General features: G+C 45.1%; 1 protein-coding gene across 1 annotated transcript in view; it reads right to left on the minus strand.

The window, feature by feature from the left end:
* Positions 1-16,281, minus strand: part of itga3 (integrin subunit alpha 3) — a 165,418-nt gene that overhangs the window by 16,261 nt on the left and 132,876 nt on the right. The window contains exons 17-20 of the mRNA XM_033035336.1: positions 14,004-14,080; positions 12,431-12,508; positions 972-1,074; positions 372-548 (exon numbers count right to left, since the gene is read on the minus strand). Coding sequence (XP_032891227.1) covers positions 372-548; positions 972-1,074; positions 12,431-12,508; positions 14,004-14,080 — 435 coding nt within the window. The remainder of the gene's footprint in view (positions 1-371; positions 549-971; positions 1,075-12,430; positions 12,509-14,003; positions 14,081-16,281) is intronic.

Consider the following 16,281-nt stretch of genomic DNA (forward strand, 5'->3'; position numbering starts at 1 on the left):
GTATAGCTGAGTGGTAGATTTAAGGGGTAGAGAATAAAAACAAGTAATCAATGTAGGATTAGTGTAATTGGGGGGTTGATGGAGAATGTGGACGAGGTGTTTCTATGCTGTACCTCTGTACAACTAGATTGAAGTCCAACTCTATTTTGCAAGGAAATAAAGTTAAACTTTCACCACATTGTCATACACTGTATTTATATTTTCAGTAATATTATTTGCCAGGTTTAAATATTTACACAGAACTCTGCAAAGACTAATTCATTCCCACAGTGTCTGGAGGTATTTCAAGTAGCCGGATCGCTGTGGAAATGTCAATAGTTAGTAGGATATTTATATTACATTTAGGTATATGAGGAAAAATATCCAAATACCTTTAAATTCAGTTCATTCACAATTTTCCCATCAGGCACACAGTACTGGTTTTCTGTTCCAGTCATTTCGATTTCAGTGAGGTACAGCAACCACTTCCCATTACTGATTTCATACGGCCAATTAACACTGAGGTAAAGTATTCCCAAGTCACCCAAAGGCTCTCCTTGATTCTTCACCTGCAGAATGAGTTGAGTACAGGACTAAGAGAATGGCACACATAATACCTACATTTAGCCCATGACGTATTGGATACAATAGCAATGTATTAGTTATTAGCTCTTAACCATTGCTTTGAGTTAACTTATCTTTATTATTATGCATGTTTGGGGGAAAAATTCCAGCAAAGATAATATCACATAAAGGATTAAATAGAGGGACACATAACTGTTAGATTTTAAAACCCCTACATGATATTATGTTATTTACAAATTGTAGAAACGTTTGTACAACGCATTATTACTGTATTTTAATGAATTTATAATGAACAACAAAGAGCATGATCTTCCCCAAAAATGTTTTACAAACTGCTCGATACTTCAGATTCACATCAACTTACAGGTATAAACAGAACAATGTCATGATATTCTTTCTGTTCTCACCAAAAAAATAAATTCCACAGGACTTCCCACATCGTCAAATGTAGTCATTGCACTCTCACCCATGACTGTACCACTGCATGATGTCCACAAGTTATTTCTTTCCCTGATTGGACAGAAGAAAACAAAATAAAGTATATTTATTGCAGGCCCTATAATGTTACATTGGTGCTCAAATACATGGATAGTACAAGTTTGGAGGGATGTGGACCAAGCACAGGCAGGTGGGACTAGTGTAGCTGGGACATGTTGGCCGGTGTAGGCAAGTTGGGTGGAAGGGCTTGTTTTCACACTGTATCACTCTATAACTCGATGACTCTAAATGATTCCTTGGATTCATCCACAGACAATGATTTGTCAACTGAAGGACAAGTAATTAAATGGCGCTGATTAATACCAACCATCTGCCTTGGTCAATAGAGGATTAAAAATTAACCTACCATTGAAGATTGGTCATGATAGTTAAAATCTGAAATCAGTCCTGAATGGGGAGCTGATACTCACCCACAACAAACCAAATGATCTTAGTGCATGTCATTTTTACCTCCATGGAGAGAATCACAAACATGTCAAGTATTGTAGAAATGGCTATTGGAAGATGTTGAGGTGCATAAATGCAAACATGGAAGCATCTTTGGGATTTACAAGATGTTTTCCAGTTTCAAAGTTTCTGTGATACTAAAAACAGTTACAATAGCTGGTGGTGGAGCCCATCCTTCTGAGCTCCAGCAGCCCAGATTCAGCAGCCCAGATTCAGCAACCCAGATTCAATCCTGGTCTCTGGTGCTGTCTTTGTGGAACGTTCTCTTTGTGACCACGTGGTTTTCCGCCGGTTTCCTCCCACATCGATAAATATCCGAGTTGGTGGGTAAATTGGCCAATTGTTCCTCACATGTAGATAAATATAGTAGAATCCAAGGCCGAGTTAAATGGAATAAGGAGAAAATAAAATTGGTTTGGAAAGGATTAGTGAAGAGAAATGGGTACTTGATGATTGGGACAGACTTTGTGCTGAAGAGCCTGTTTCTGTGCTGAATCTCTGTAAGATTTATCATAAACAGCAACAGCATAATTTAATACTGTAGCTTTAATAATAATAATAATACATTTTATTTATGGGTGCCTTTCAAGAGTCTCAAGGACACCTTACAAAAATTGAGCATGTATAGGAAAAACATGTAAGGGGAATGAAATAAATAGTAGAGACATGACTAGTACACAAAGTAAAGACAGAATTCAATACAAAACACAGCATGAGGCAATTAATGCACAGATGAAAAGGGACGGGGACGTGGGGCTAAGGATAGGCAGAGGTGAAGAGATGGGTCTTGAGGCGGGACTGGAAGATGGGGAGGGACACGGAATTGCGGATCAGTTGGGGGAGGGAGTTCCAGAGCCTGGGAGCTGCCCTGGAGAAGGCTCTGTCCCCAAAACTGCGGAGGTTGGACTTGTGGATGGAGAGGAGACCGGCTGATGTGGATCTGAGGGACCGTGAGGATTGGTAGGGGGAGAGGAGGTCAGTGAGATATGTGGGGGGGGGGCTTTGTAGGCGAGGACCAGGATTTTGTAGGTGATCCGGTGGGAGATGGGAAGCCAGTGAAGTTTTTTGAGGACTGGAGTGATGTGATGCCAGGATTTGGTGTGGGTGATGAGTCGGGCGGCTGCGTTCTGGACCAGTTGGAGTCGGTTGATGTAGGTGGAGCTGATGCCAAGGAGAAGTGAGTTGCAATAGTCCAGTCGGGACTACACACCAGCCACTTCATATTTGATGAAATAACTGGATAATTCAGTATTCAGTATTCAGTATTTCTTTAATATCATTTTCACTGAGTACTCGCATACACAGTGGAAACGAAAAACCGTTGCTCGATCGGTTTCCATTCAGTGTATAAATTTAAAAAAAAGGATAAATACATAGAGCTTTAAAAACAAATTAAAATTACCATGTTTAAAACAGAAAGTAGGCCAAAAATTAACAATATAATAAAAACAGACATTCTGATCGACAGTGGCTTTACAGTGGCTTTACTTTGACAGGTGCCTAACTGTCAAAGTATGGGCGGGGTTGGATGTGTTGGTGAGCGATATTTTGGGAGGGGACAAAGTCCGTTAATCAGTCTTATTGCCTGTGGGAAGAAGCTGAGGAGCATCCTGCTGGTTTTGCAGCTGATGCTTCTGTACCTCTTCCCAGATGGCAGAATGGACAAGATGTGGTGTGATGGGTGGTAGGGGTCCTGGATGGAGATGGCTCTACTGATGCTCCTCTTCTTGTATATCTCCAGCAGGAAAGGGAGTGGGGCACCAATAATCCTGCTGGCGGTCTTCACTATCCTGTTTAGTTGATATTGTTTGTAAGCCTTGCAGCTCCCAAACCAGGAAGTGATGCCGTAGGTTATTATGCTTTCAATTGTGCCCCTGTAGAAGGTTCTTAGATGGGCAGTGGGGAGACCTGCTTTCCTTAGTCTCTGGAGAGGGTGGAGTCGCTGTTGGGCTCTTTTGACCACTGCTGTGGTGTTGGTCATAGAGGTCAGGTCATCCGACAGGTGGAGTCCTAGGAACTTCACACTGCTGACCCTCTCCACAGCAGCTCCATCAATGTACAGCGGTGTGTGGTGTTGTTTTCCCGCCCTCCTGAAGTCGACCACCATCTCCTTAGTTTTTCCACATTAAGAGTGAGGTTGTGGGATCTGCACCATCCTGTACGCCGACTCATTATTGTCGCTGATGAGACCCACTACTGTTGTGTCATCAGCGAACTTGTTGATATAGTTGTTACTGAGTCTAGCAGTACAATTATGTGTAAGCAGACTAAACAGCAGGGGGCTTAGGCCACAGCCTTGGGGTGAGCCAGTGCTCACGGCGATGGTTCTTGATGTCCGACTGCCCACCCTGTCTGTCTGCTGCCGTTGTGATAAAAAGTTAAGGACCCAGTTGCAAGTGCCAGTATCCACCCTTAACAGCTTCAGCTTCTCCACCAGCTGCTGTGAGATGATTGTATTAAAAGCGGAGCTGAAGTCTATAAAGAGGATCCTGGCATAGGTATTTTTCCGGTCGAGATGTGACAGTGCGAGGTTGAGTGTCGTGGAGACTGCATCCTCTGTGGACCGGTTGGCTCTATAAGCAAACTGCAGTGGGTCTAGGTCGGCAGGGAGACAATTTTTAATATGCTGCATAACCAGCCGCTCAAAACACTTCATTAATATGGGTGTGAGAGCCACTGGACGAAAGTCATTGAGACAGGCTGGGTTGGGTTTCTTCGGGACAGGAACGATGGTGGCACTTTTTAGACAGTTGGGCACTACTGCCTGGCTGAGTGAGATGTTAAAAATGTCTGTAAAGACATCTTTTAGTTACATACAATTCAATTTATTGTCATATGGATCCCTTGAGGTCCAAACGAAATGTCGTTTCTGCAGCCATACATTACAAACAAATAGACCCAAGACACAACATAATTTACATAAACATCCATCACATTGCTGTGATGGAAGGCCAAAAAAACTTCTCTCTCCACTGCACTCTCCCCCCCCGATGTCAGAGTCAAAGTCAAAGTCAAAGCCCCCGGCGGGCGATGGCGAATTGTCCCGCAGCCATTAAAGCCACGCCGGGTGATGCAAGGCCGCGCACCGGGTCTTGGTGTTAGAGCCCCCGGCGCGCGCTCGCAGTCCCGCAGCCATTCCAAGCCGCCCGGGGCGGTACTGTAAAGCCCCGCTCAGGTGCTCTTCAACCCCGCAACTCGGGCGGGAGAAGTCGCCGTTGCGGAAGCCCTGAAAAGCGGTCTCCCTCCAGGGACCCGCGGGCTCCCGGTGCCGCCCGCCAAACCCGCAGTTGCAGCCACCGAATCTCCGGAGGTCGGGCCGCAGCAGTGTCCACCACAGCTCCACCCGCTCTGGACTCGGCCAGCTCTGCGACGGTGAGGTGAGTAGTCGGCACCACAGCCCCCTGTCTTCCTGTTGGAGGCCGCTCCTCGTTGCAGCCCCAACGACAACGGAGACCCGACAAAGAAAAGGTCGGGTCTCCCGTGCAGGGAGAGATTTAAAAGTTACCCCCACCCCCCCCCACACATACCCCAACAAAAATAACAAAAACTACATAAAAACATAAGACATAAAATAATAAAAACGCAGACGGACTGCAGAGGCCGCTGCTGACGAAAGCCGCGCCACCCACACAGTCCCTTAAAACTCAGACGGCGCTCAGCACAGTCCCTTAAAATGCATCCAGGGATGTTATCCGGCCCTGCAGCTTTGCGTGGATTGATGCTGGCAAAGGCCTTTTTAACTCCTGCTGTGGACAGCCTGAGTGATTGGTCGCTGGGTGATGGCAGGAGTGCTCGTATCTGGGTGGTATTTTTAACCTCAAACCGTGCGTAAAACTCGTTCAGTTCATCTGGTAGAGAGGGGTCGTTTTGGCATATCCGCAGCGTAGTCAGTGTCAGTGATGGTATGAAATCCCTGCCACAAGCGACGTGTGTCTTTGTCATTTGTGAAGTGGCTATTAAGTTTTTGTACATACCGCCTCTTCGCTTCCCTGATCCCCCGGGATAGGTTACTCCGTGCCAGTTTGTATGCTGCGTTGTCCCCAGATTTAAATGCAGCATTCCGGACTCTCAGTAGAGAACACACTTCCCCAGTTAGCCAAGGTTTCTGATTGGCACGCCTCTTGATGGTTTTAACCACCGTCACATCATCAATGCATTTATTGATGTATCCGATGACGGATTCTGTATACTCTTGGAGGTCAGTGCCACTGTCACCTGTTGCTGCCTCTCTGAAAATGGCCCACTGTGTGATTTCAAAACAGTCTTGCAGTGCTGCGGTAGCTCCCTGTGGCCATATTCTGACTTCTTTGACCATTGGCCTGTCCTGTTTCACCCTGGGTCTGTGTGCAGGTGTGAGCATAACCACCAGGTGGTCAGAGTTGCCGATATGGGGGAAGGAGGGCTGCTTTATATGCATCTTTAATGTTTGTGTACACCAGGTCTAGTGTGTTCTTTCCCCTGGTTGCAATGTTCACATGCTGGTAAAATTTAGGCAGAACAGATGTAAGACTTGCCTGGTTGAAATCCCCAGCTGCCATGAAGAAAGTATCGGGATGTTCCCTCTGCTGCTCACTGATGTTGTTGTAGAGTTCTGTCATAGCGTCCTTCACGTCCGCGCTCGGTGGTACATAGACGGCCGTTATGAAGACTGCCGTTAGCTCCCTCGGTAAGTAGAAGGGTCGGCATTTCAGTCAGCAGCTCTACGTGGGGTGAGCAGTAAGTGGAAACCACCACGGCATCCCGACACCACGATCTATTAACATACACAGCCAGGCCGCCTCCCCTTGACTTACCAGCTAGCGAAGCTACTCTGTCAGCTCTGTGTAGCATTAGCCCATCCAGCTGGATCGCAGCGTCCGTGATGTTCTGGTTCAGCCAGGTCTCCGTAAGGACATACACACAGCAGTTCTTCACGCTACGTTGAGCAGCTCTCCACGCTCTGATGTAGTCCATCTTGTTGTCGAGGGAGCGGACATTTGCCAACATGAGTGTAGGCACTGCTGGTTTATAGGGATTAGCGACTAGCCTAGCGTAGACTCCTCCGCGATTCCCCCGCTTCCGCATCCTGCTGCACCGCTTGCGGTGATTCCTCACCAATGTTGTTCCAGGTGCAGCCGCGGCTTTCCATGGACCTACGCGGCGCACAAGTCCCAGCTCGCCCAGAACGCTCCGTAAGTGTTTGTTACAGCAAGAAGCTTTGTTGTGAGTGTCCAACAGAAACTGTCGCTCATACTGCCGCACATACATACACTCTCTCAACACATAGAAACATAGAAACATAGAAATTAGGTGCAGGAGTAGGCCATTCGGCCCTTCGAGCCTGCACCGCCATTCAATATGATCATGGCTGATCATCCAACTCAGTATCCCGTACCTGCCTTCTCTCCATACCCCCTGATCCCCTTAGCCACAAGGGCCACATCTAACTCCCTCTTAAATATAGCCAATGAACTGGCCTCGACTACCCTCTGTGGCAGGGAGTTCCAGAGATTCACCACTCTCTGTGTGAAAAAAGTTCTTCTCATCTCGGTTTTAAAGGATTTCCCCCTTATCCTTAAGCTGTGACCCCTTGTCCTGGACTTCCCCAACATCGGGAACAATCTTCCTGCATCTAGCCTGTCCAACCCCTTAAGAATTTTGTAAGTTTCTATAAGATCCCCTCTCAATCTCCTAAATTCTAGAGAGTATAAACCAAGTCTATCCAGTCTTTCTTCATAAGACAGTCCTGACATCCCAGGAATCAGTCTGGTGAACCTTCTCTGCACTCCCTCTATGGCAATAATGTCCTTCCTCAGATTTGGAGACCAAAACTGTACGCAATACTCCAGGTGTGGTCTCACCAAGACCCTGTACAACTGCAGTAGAACCTCCCTGCTCCTATACTCAAATCCTTTTGCTATGAAAGCTAACATACCATTCGCTTTCTTCACTGCCTGCTGCACCTGCATGCCCACTTTCAATGACTGGTGTACCATGACACCCAGGTCTCGCTGCATCTCCCCTTTTCCTAGTCGGCCACCATTTAGATAATAGTCTGCTTTCCTGCTTTTGCCACCAAAATGGATAACCTCACATTTATCCACATTATACTGCATCTGCCAAACATTTGCCCACTCACCCAGCCTATCCAAGTCACCTTGCAGTCTCCTAGCATCCTCCTCACAGCTAACACTGCCCCCCAGCTTAGTGTCATCCGCAAACTTGGAGATATTGCCTTCAATTCCCTCATCCAGATCATTAATATATATTGTAAATAGCTGGGGTCCCAGCACTGAGCCTTGCGGTACCCCACTAGTCACTGCCTGCCATTGTGAAAAGGACCCGTTTACTCCTACTCTTTGCTTCCTGTTTGCCAGCCAGTTCTCTATCCACATCAATACTGAACCCCCAATGCCGTGTGCTTTAAGTTTGTAAGCTAATCTCTTATGTGGGACATTGTCGAAAGCCTTCTGGAAGTCCAGATACACCACATCCACTGGTTCTCCCCTATCCACGCTACTAGTTACATCCTCGAAAAATTCTATAAGATTCGTCAGACATGATTTACCTTTTGTAAATCCATGCTGACTTTGTCCAATGATTTCACCACTTTCCAAATGTGCTGCTATCCCATCTTTAATAACTGACTCTAGCAGTTTCCCCACTACCGATGTTAGACTAACTGGTCTGTAATTCCCCATTTTCTCTCTCCCTCCCTTCTTAAAAAGTGGGGTTACGTTTGCTACCCGCCAATCCTCAGGAACTACTCCAGAATCTAAAGAGTTTTGAAAGATTATTACTAATGCATCCACTATTTCTGGAACTACTTCCTTAAGTACTCTGGGATGCAGCCTATCTGGTCCTGGGGATTTATCGGCCTTTAATCCATTTAATTTACCCAACACCACTTCCCGGCTAACCTGGATTTCACTCAATTCCTCCAACTCCTTTGACCCGCGGTCCCCTGCTATTTCCGGCAGATTATTTATGTCTTCCTTAGTGAAGACGGAACCAAAGTAGTTATTCAATTGGTCCGCCATATCCTTGTTCCCCATGATCAACTCACCTGTTTCTGACTGCAAGGGACCTACATTTGTTTTAACTAATCTCTTTCTTTTCACATATCTATAAAAACATTTGCAGTCAGTTTTTATGTTCCCTGCCAGTTTTCTTTCATAATCTATTTTTCCTTTCCTAATTAAGCCCTTTGTCCTCCTCTGCTGGTCTCTGAATTTCTCCCAGTCCTCCGGTATGCTGCTTTTTCTGGCTAATTTGTACGCATCATCCTTCGCTTTGATACTATCCCTGATTTCCCTTGTTATCCACGGATGCACTACCTTCCCTGATTTATTCTTTTGCCAAACTGGGATGAACAATTTTTGTAGTTCATCCATGCAGTCTTTAAATGTCTTCCATTGCATATCCACCGTCAACCCTTTTAGAATTAATTGCCAGTCAATCTTGGCCAATTCACGTCTCATACCCTCAAAGTTACCTTTCTTTAAGTTCAGAACCATTGTTTCTGAATTAACAATGTCACTCTCCATCCTAATGAAGAACTCAACCATATTATGGTCACTCTTGCCCAAGGGGGCACGTACAACAAGACTGCTAACTAACCCTTCCTCATTACTCAATACCCAGTCTAAAATAGCCTGCTCTCTCGTTGGTTCCTCTACATGTTGATTTAGATAACTATCCCGCATACATTCCAAAAAATCCTCTTCCTCAGCACCCCTGCCAATTTGATTCACCCAATCTATATGTAGATTGAAGTCACCCATTATAACGGTTTTGCCTTTGTCGCACGCATTTCTAATTTCCTGTTTGATACCATCTCCAACTTCACTACTACTGTTAGGTGGCCTGTACACAACACCCACCAGCGTTTTCTGCCCCTTAGTGTTTCGCAGCTCTACCCATACCGATTCCACATCCTGCAAACTAATGTCCTTCCTTTCCATTGCGTTAATCTCCTCTCTAATCAGCAACGCTACCCCACCTCCTTTTCCTTTCTCTCTATCCCTCCTGAATATTGAATATCCCTGGATGTTCAGCTCCCAGCCTTGGTCACCCGGGAGCCATGTCTCCGTGATCCCAACTATATCATAGTCATTAATAGCTATCTGCACATTCAACTCATCCACCTTATTACGAATGCTCCTTGCATTGAGACACAAAGCCTTCAGGCTTGTTTTTACAACACTCTTACCCTTATACAATTTTGTTGAAAAGTGGCCCTTTTTGATTTTTGCCCTGGATTTTCCGGCCTGTCACTTTTACTTTTCACCTTGCTACCTATTGCTTCTACCCTCATTTTATACACCTCTGTCTCTACGCTCACACATTTAAGAAACCCTTTCCTTTTAACTCCATCCTCCACTAGCCCATTCGACACCCCACCCCCCTTATTCAGTTTAAAACCACCCGTGTAGCAGTGGCAAACCTGCCTGCCAGAATGCTGGTCCCACACCTGTTAAGATGCAATCCGTCCCTTTTGTACAGTTCCCCCTTACCCCAAAACAGATCCCAGTGATCTAAGAATCTAAATCCCTGCCCCGTGCACCAGTTCCTCAGCCACACGTTCAGGTCCCGTATCTCCCTGTTCCTGCTCTCGCCAGCACGAGGAACTGGAAGCAAACCGGAGATAACAACCCTGGAGGTCCTGCTTTTCAGCATTTTTCCGAGCTCTCTAAAGTCACGCTGCAGAATATTCATCCCCTTCTTTCCGACATCGTTTGTGCCGACATGCACTACCACTTCCGAATGTTCACCTTCGCCCTTGAGGATTTTCTGCACTCTGTCCGTGACATCCTGGATCCTGGCACCAGGAAGGCAGCACACCATCCTTGCATCCCGTCTGTTGCCGCAGAAACCCCTGTCCGTACCTCTCACAATGGAGTCTCCCACTATAATGGTGTTGCCTGCCTGAGGCCTTTTTGGTTTTGGCTCAACAGCCCTATTCGCATCACAAGCCAGTCCGCCGCCCAGTGTAAACACCTCTTCTGTCCCGACAGCTTCTAAGTGGGTGAACCTGTTCACAAGAGGTACAACACCCGGGGACGTTGGCATTCCATGCTTCCCTCCCGTTCTCACTGTCTCCCACCTTCTCTCTTCCAGTACCTTAGGTGTAACAATCGTACTGTAGGACTTGTCGAGGAACGACTCAGTTTCTCGGACGAACCGGAGGTCATCCACTTGCTTCTCCAGTTCCCCAACACGGCCCTTCAGGAGCTCTACCTGGATGCACTTCTCGCATTTGTAGCAGCCAGAGGCACCAGCGGTGTCCTTGACCTCCCATAAACTGCAAGCATCGCACTGAATCAGCTTGCCTGACATCTCCTTCTTTCGTCTCCTCGCCGAAGACTCGAGCCAAAGACTCACACTTTTCTCACAGGGCACTTCGCTCACTCACTGCTGCTCGCTAAGAGCAGTCTTGCTTAAATTGACGGATAAATTGCCTGATTTACCAATTTACAAACCAAATTCCTCAGTTTTCAACTGTTTTCCCAGCACTGACTCACTTCTCTCCTCCCACTTGGGCTAGAGCCAATCAGTCGTATCTCTTGCAAAACTCCTGCTGCTGTTGTTGCTCCCAAAACTACAGCAGTTCTGAGTCAAGTCTGCCTGTCCTTGACCTGTACTTTAACTGTTTTCACTTCTCTCCTCCCACTTGGGCTAGAGCCAATCAGTGGTATCTCTTGCTTATCTCTTGCTAAGCTCCTGCTGCTGTTGTTGCTCCCAAAACTACAGCAGTTCTGAGTCAAGTCTGCCTGTCCTGTACTTTAACTGTTTTCACTTCTCTCCTCCCACTTGGGCTAGAGCCAATCAGTCGTATCTCTTGCTAAACTCCTGCTGCTGTTGTTGCTCCCAAAACTACAGCAGTTCTGAGTCAACACACATTCTCCAGTCACACCACTCGCTCCAATAACACGCGAAAGCACTGAACCGATTTTGGTCGTCTCCTCCACAGAGAGGCAACTTTTTCCATGTCGCCTCCCTCGTGGCCTAGCACCATGGATTGGAGCGGCCTTTCCCGGAGTGGGCCTGGAGCATCGGCAGCAGGCTCAGCGTGGACTTTCCATCGTGGAGCGGGCAAACCCTTGCCGGGGATCGCCGGAGGAGAACTCCGACCGCCGGCCCGCGGCCTATAACATCCTGAAGCCGCAGTCTGCGGAGCTCCTAGCCGCGGGCGGGGCGTGGACTTACCATCCGGAGCCTGGGATCGCCGGAGAAGATAACATCTTCGGTAAGAAAGTGCGATTTGGGACCTCCAAGCCGCTGAGTGTGTTCGACCGTCCCGACGTCAGAGTTTCAATCATCCCGACGAGAGGGCCTGTCTATCCGGCCATCCATAGCGGAGACTAAGGAGGGTTCATGGCCCCGACCACCGGTGAACAAGGAGGAGGACTGCCTGAGCTTTGTTGCATTCCACCACAGTGAAGAATGCTGTGGTGGATGGTTGTGTTAAATTTTTATTGTGTATTGTGTGTTCTTTTTAAGTGTATCACTGCTGGCAAATTCATTTCACTGCACCTTTGGGTGTATGTGACAAATAAAATTGACTTTGACAAGAAATCAGAAAGTAAGAGGAAAATATACAAATTATGATTAGAATGTCATAGTTGAGATAGGAATTAAATATAGAATGGCCACATAATAATTGTTATCATTAGAATTTCAGTCAGTGGCACTCAGATTCACAGTAATAATTTTACAATAATTTGGCTTGTAAGGGTAAAATCACAACTTTATAAATAAGCAGTCTACCTCATCCATATATGGTGTCACACAACAGCAATTGATAGCATGTTAAATTATGCAAAAGGTTTTAGGTATTAAGAAAAGACAGTTCATTCTAAAATATTAAGTATCATTTCACCAGATTTGTATCATCTAAGTAAACAAAGGCATACATTTAACAGAACAATTAGATTCTTACCAATCTAGGTTAACTTGTAGTTGAATTTGCACAGAAATTGATGCTGTAGTTAAAGGTAGATCATCTTGCTCACTTACACTGTTGGTAAAATAATAAATAATGTTTAAATATAATTCTTCGGAAAAGTTCCATTCTTAATTTGGTGCCCATGCCAGGTAAACAATAATATGCCAAACACCTTGCTAACATGGATTGATTGGGACATGATTTTTATGCTGGCCATTTTTCTTCTCATGTCTAATATCATCATTCAGCTGGATCATTCCCAAACAGCATCAGAGCAGTCTGGATACTGCAGTCAATAATCCACCAAACTGGTCTATGGCATAGTGAAACCAATGTAGAGACGAGGCAATTATGATATACATATTTTCACACTTTTCCCTCTGTTTTACGATCAAACAGTATCTCTGGAGAACATGGATAGGTGACCCTTCTTCAGACTAATCTGTCTGATCGGTCATCTGTCCATGTCCTCAGAGATGCCGCCTGACCCGTTGAGTTATTCTAGCACTTTGTGTCTTTTTTTAATCCAATGCTATACTGGTTAGCGAGTATGCTCGGAGATGTTACCCCGAAAATTGTGTCAGAACAGAATGCTCATGAAACCAGTGTTTCGCAGTTGCAGTCAGACAAGGTTTTAAGTTCTTATCCGATTCCTACATAGTCCATGACCAGTGCTTGGTCCATGTTGTTCCAGCCCATGCTGCCCTCTTGTCCCATTTAGGGTTGTCCATATGCTCCATGACAGTTCGAAGGTATGCTGCTGTGTTATTGGGTGAGATACAAAGTGTTTGTATGTAAGGATTTTCTTTTGGAGCTTTCCTCACAAATTCTTTGCTGTTATGGACTGGGGCGGTGCTGGGCTCATGTCCCAGAGGGGTCTCCGGAGATTGTGTGTAGGACTGGAAAACCTTGAAGGATTTTTGTAGACGGGGAAAGTTGGAGTGCTTGTTCCCTGTATAATGGGAGTAAGGGAGGGGGAGGGGGGGGGGGGGTGGCAGTGAACTGCAATTGATGTGTAGTGATGATAATGATTTTGCTCCAATGACTTGCGGCGCAGACCGAGCAGAACATTTTATGTGGGAAGAGAAGCTGATTTCAGATTGAGGACCCTTAATCAGAACTGGGAAGGAGAGAAAAGAAGCGGAGGGAGGGTGGGGATGGGGGAGTGTCTTTGTTCTGCTCAAGGGAAGAAACAGAGAGCCCTCCGTGCATTCCGATGAGGGGTGGAGGTGTAAAGATCCATAGTTGGTAAAGATCCGCTTTTGGAAATGGTCAATGCGGCAGAGAGGATCATAACTGTCAAAGATTTCAAGTGTGAAGCAACTGAGCCAGAGGATAAATGATTGTTTACAGTTGATGCAAGATTTGTAGACAAGTGAAATAAAGGCTAACCCGGAGTTACAGAGTCATTTCAAAATTGAACAATTGTCTGATATTTGTGCCACAATAGATTGGTTCCCAAATGTTTATTTTAACTTGACTACAATAGTTCGGTAATAATTATGAACCGAATAATAATGATTAATTAGTTTAGTTTTAATGAAACTGCAAAAAAAGTTTTCCTTACGTTGAAAGTTGGAGTCCCACATCGATTTCTCTCATGTGAAGAGTTATTTTTGTTTCCATGATTATATAGATTACAGCCTACAAAAGAAAAAAGTACCATTCACTAGCTATCTCCGATATTTCTCGTTTGCTTCCTTTAACATCTTTTGACTTCCTGTTCCTTAAAAAATATCTGATAATGTTAAAATTTGATTTAATTTTTCGACATCATTTTCCATTTTTGATTCAACAATCAAAAGCAAATGCTAGCAATAAAAACAACAAAAAGTCTGGAACTTCCACACATGCACTGTGAAGGTTTAGGTTTATTATTGTCACTTGTACTGACGTACAGTGAAATGTTTTGTTCTGCATTTTATCCAAACAGTTCAGATATACCATGCAAAATGTACAATCAAGTCACACTCGGGTACAATAGATAGGGCAACGGGGTAGATACAGAGTGTAGAATATAGTTCTCAGCAGTGTAGTACATCAGTTCCACAGATAAAGTCCAAATGAAGCAATGGAAGTCCTACAAATAAATTCACGATGCTGTGAGTCCATTAAAGGGGATTACAGAGCTGCAGATTACGAAGTGAATCTACTATAAAAAAATGAGATTAAAGTATTTCATTCTTTTAAAATAACTATTTAATCCTTTATTTCCATTGTAATATTCTGTATTATTTTCCGATTATCAGATACATTTACAAACATCACTATAACTTTTACAACTGGCAAAACTGTCAGAGCAGGTTTGTGGGCAGAGCTTGGAACTGTGGCACCAGGTACGGTTGCCAATGGTTCTGTTTTCTGCAGGATTTTCCGTATCAGAAATAATAATTGTGACAATGATATGATACTTGAATTTTCTCATATAATCAATTGAAATGAGAGGGTCATGATGTCTCTTGGATGAGCACAGCTTCTAATGTGGAGCTGCTGACGGAGCCCGCGGCTGGGGCCTGGGTTGGACCCATGGAGGCCTCAGGAGGGGGCCCGGCAGCGTTAGTGGAGAGGTCGGCACGGCGGTTGATGATGATGCCGACTGACGGACACGTGAAGTAATGACGTCGCTGCTCATGGAGGGAACGAAGGAGGACCCAGCATGGGGGGGGGGGGACTGCTGTGAGGGAGGGAGAGGAACAATGGACAATGGAGGACCCAGCGTGAGGGGCCCACCATGAGTGAGGGGGGGAAGAGCACAGGAGGAACTGGCGCCTGGGGAATTTGTAACTTTGTAAGCGCTCTTCATGGCAAGGTATGCAAACAAATAATTTTACTGTGACTAGTCACATGTGACAATAAAGTTTTCAGTTTTCATTCATTCATTAACATACTGGCATGAATTAATGTTGGAATTAGTAATAACATAGATGTTAACTATTATTATTATGATTGTTGAGCATCATAGATTCAAATATCTGGTTAACTACTGCATTAAAAATGTCAGGGAAAACTTCAGGTTCTGATAATTTAATGATGTAATTTACTCGTATAACAAATCATGCTGCATTATAGGCTGAGGTAACATGTAGTATATCAGCTGTTGTGATAAAGTGCTCTTTCACCATCTAGTGGTTTAGAGAGGCCAATTTATGCTAATGTAAAACACGATAGTCCAAATTGTACTGTTAAAACTCCAGACTGGAGATGTTATACGGTCATAAGCAATAGAAGCAGAATGAGGCCATTTGGCCCATCAAGTCTACTCCACCATTCAATCATGGCTGATCTATCTCTCCCTCCTAACTCCATCCTCGTGCCTTCTCCCTTTAACCCCTGATACCCGTACAAATCAAGAATCTATCTCTGCCTTACAAATTCCACAGATTCATCACCCTCCGACTGAAGAAATTCCTTGTCATCTCCTTCCGAAGGGAACGTCCTTTAATTCTGATGCTCTGACCTCTAGTCCTAGACTCTCCCACTAGTGGAAACATCCTCTCCACATCCACTCTATCCAAGTCTTTCACTATTCGGTACATTTCAATCAGGTTCCCCCTCATTCTTCTAAACTCCAGGGAGTACAGACTCAGTGCTTTCAAACACTCATCATTAGTTAATCCACTCATTGCTGGGATCATTCTTGTAAACCTCCTCTGGACCCTCTCCAGGGCCAGCACAAGTGATTTACATTCTTGATGCTGCCCATTTATTTTTCTCCTCAAATTTCCCAGAGTCTTTGTGTCACAGCATGAATCTCTTTATTGCCTCATGTTCATATCAGAATGGCCACTTAACCAATTTCTGTTTGTATGCCTTGCAAATATAAGTATGCACATGCATGCATGTGA

The sequence above is a fragment of the Amblyraja radiata genome, chromosome 16 (genome assembly GCF_010909765.2).
Source record: "Amblyraja radiata isolate CabotCenter1 chromosome 16, sAmbRad1.1.pri, whole genome shotgun sequence".
Classification (NCBI taxonomy): domain Eukaryota; kingdom Metazoa; phylum Chordata; class Chondrichthyes; order Rajiformes; family Rajidae; genus Amblyraja; species Amblyraja radiata.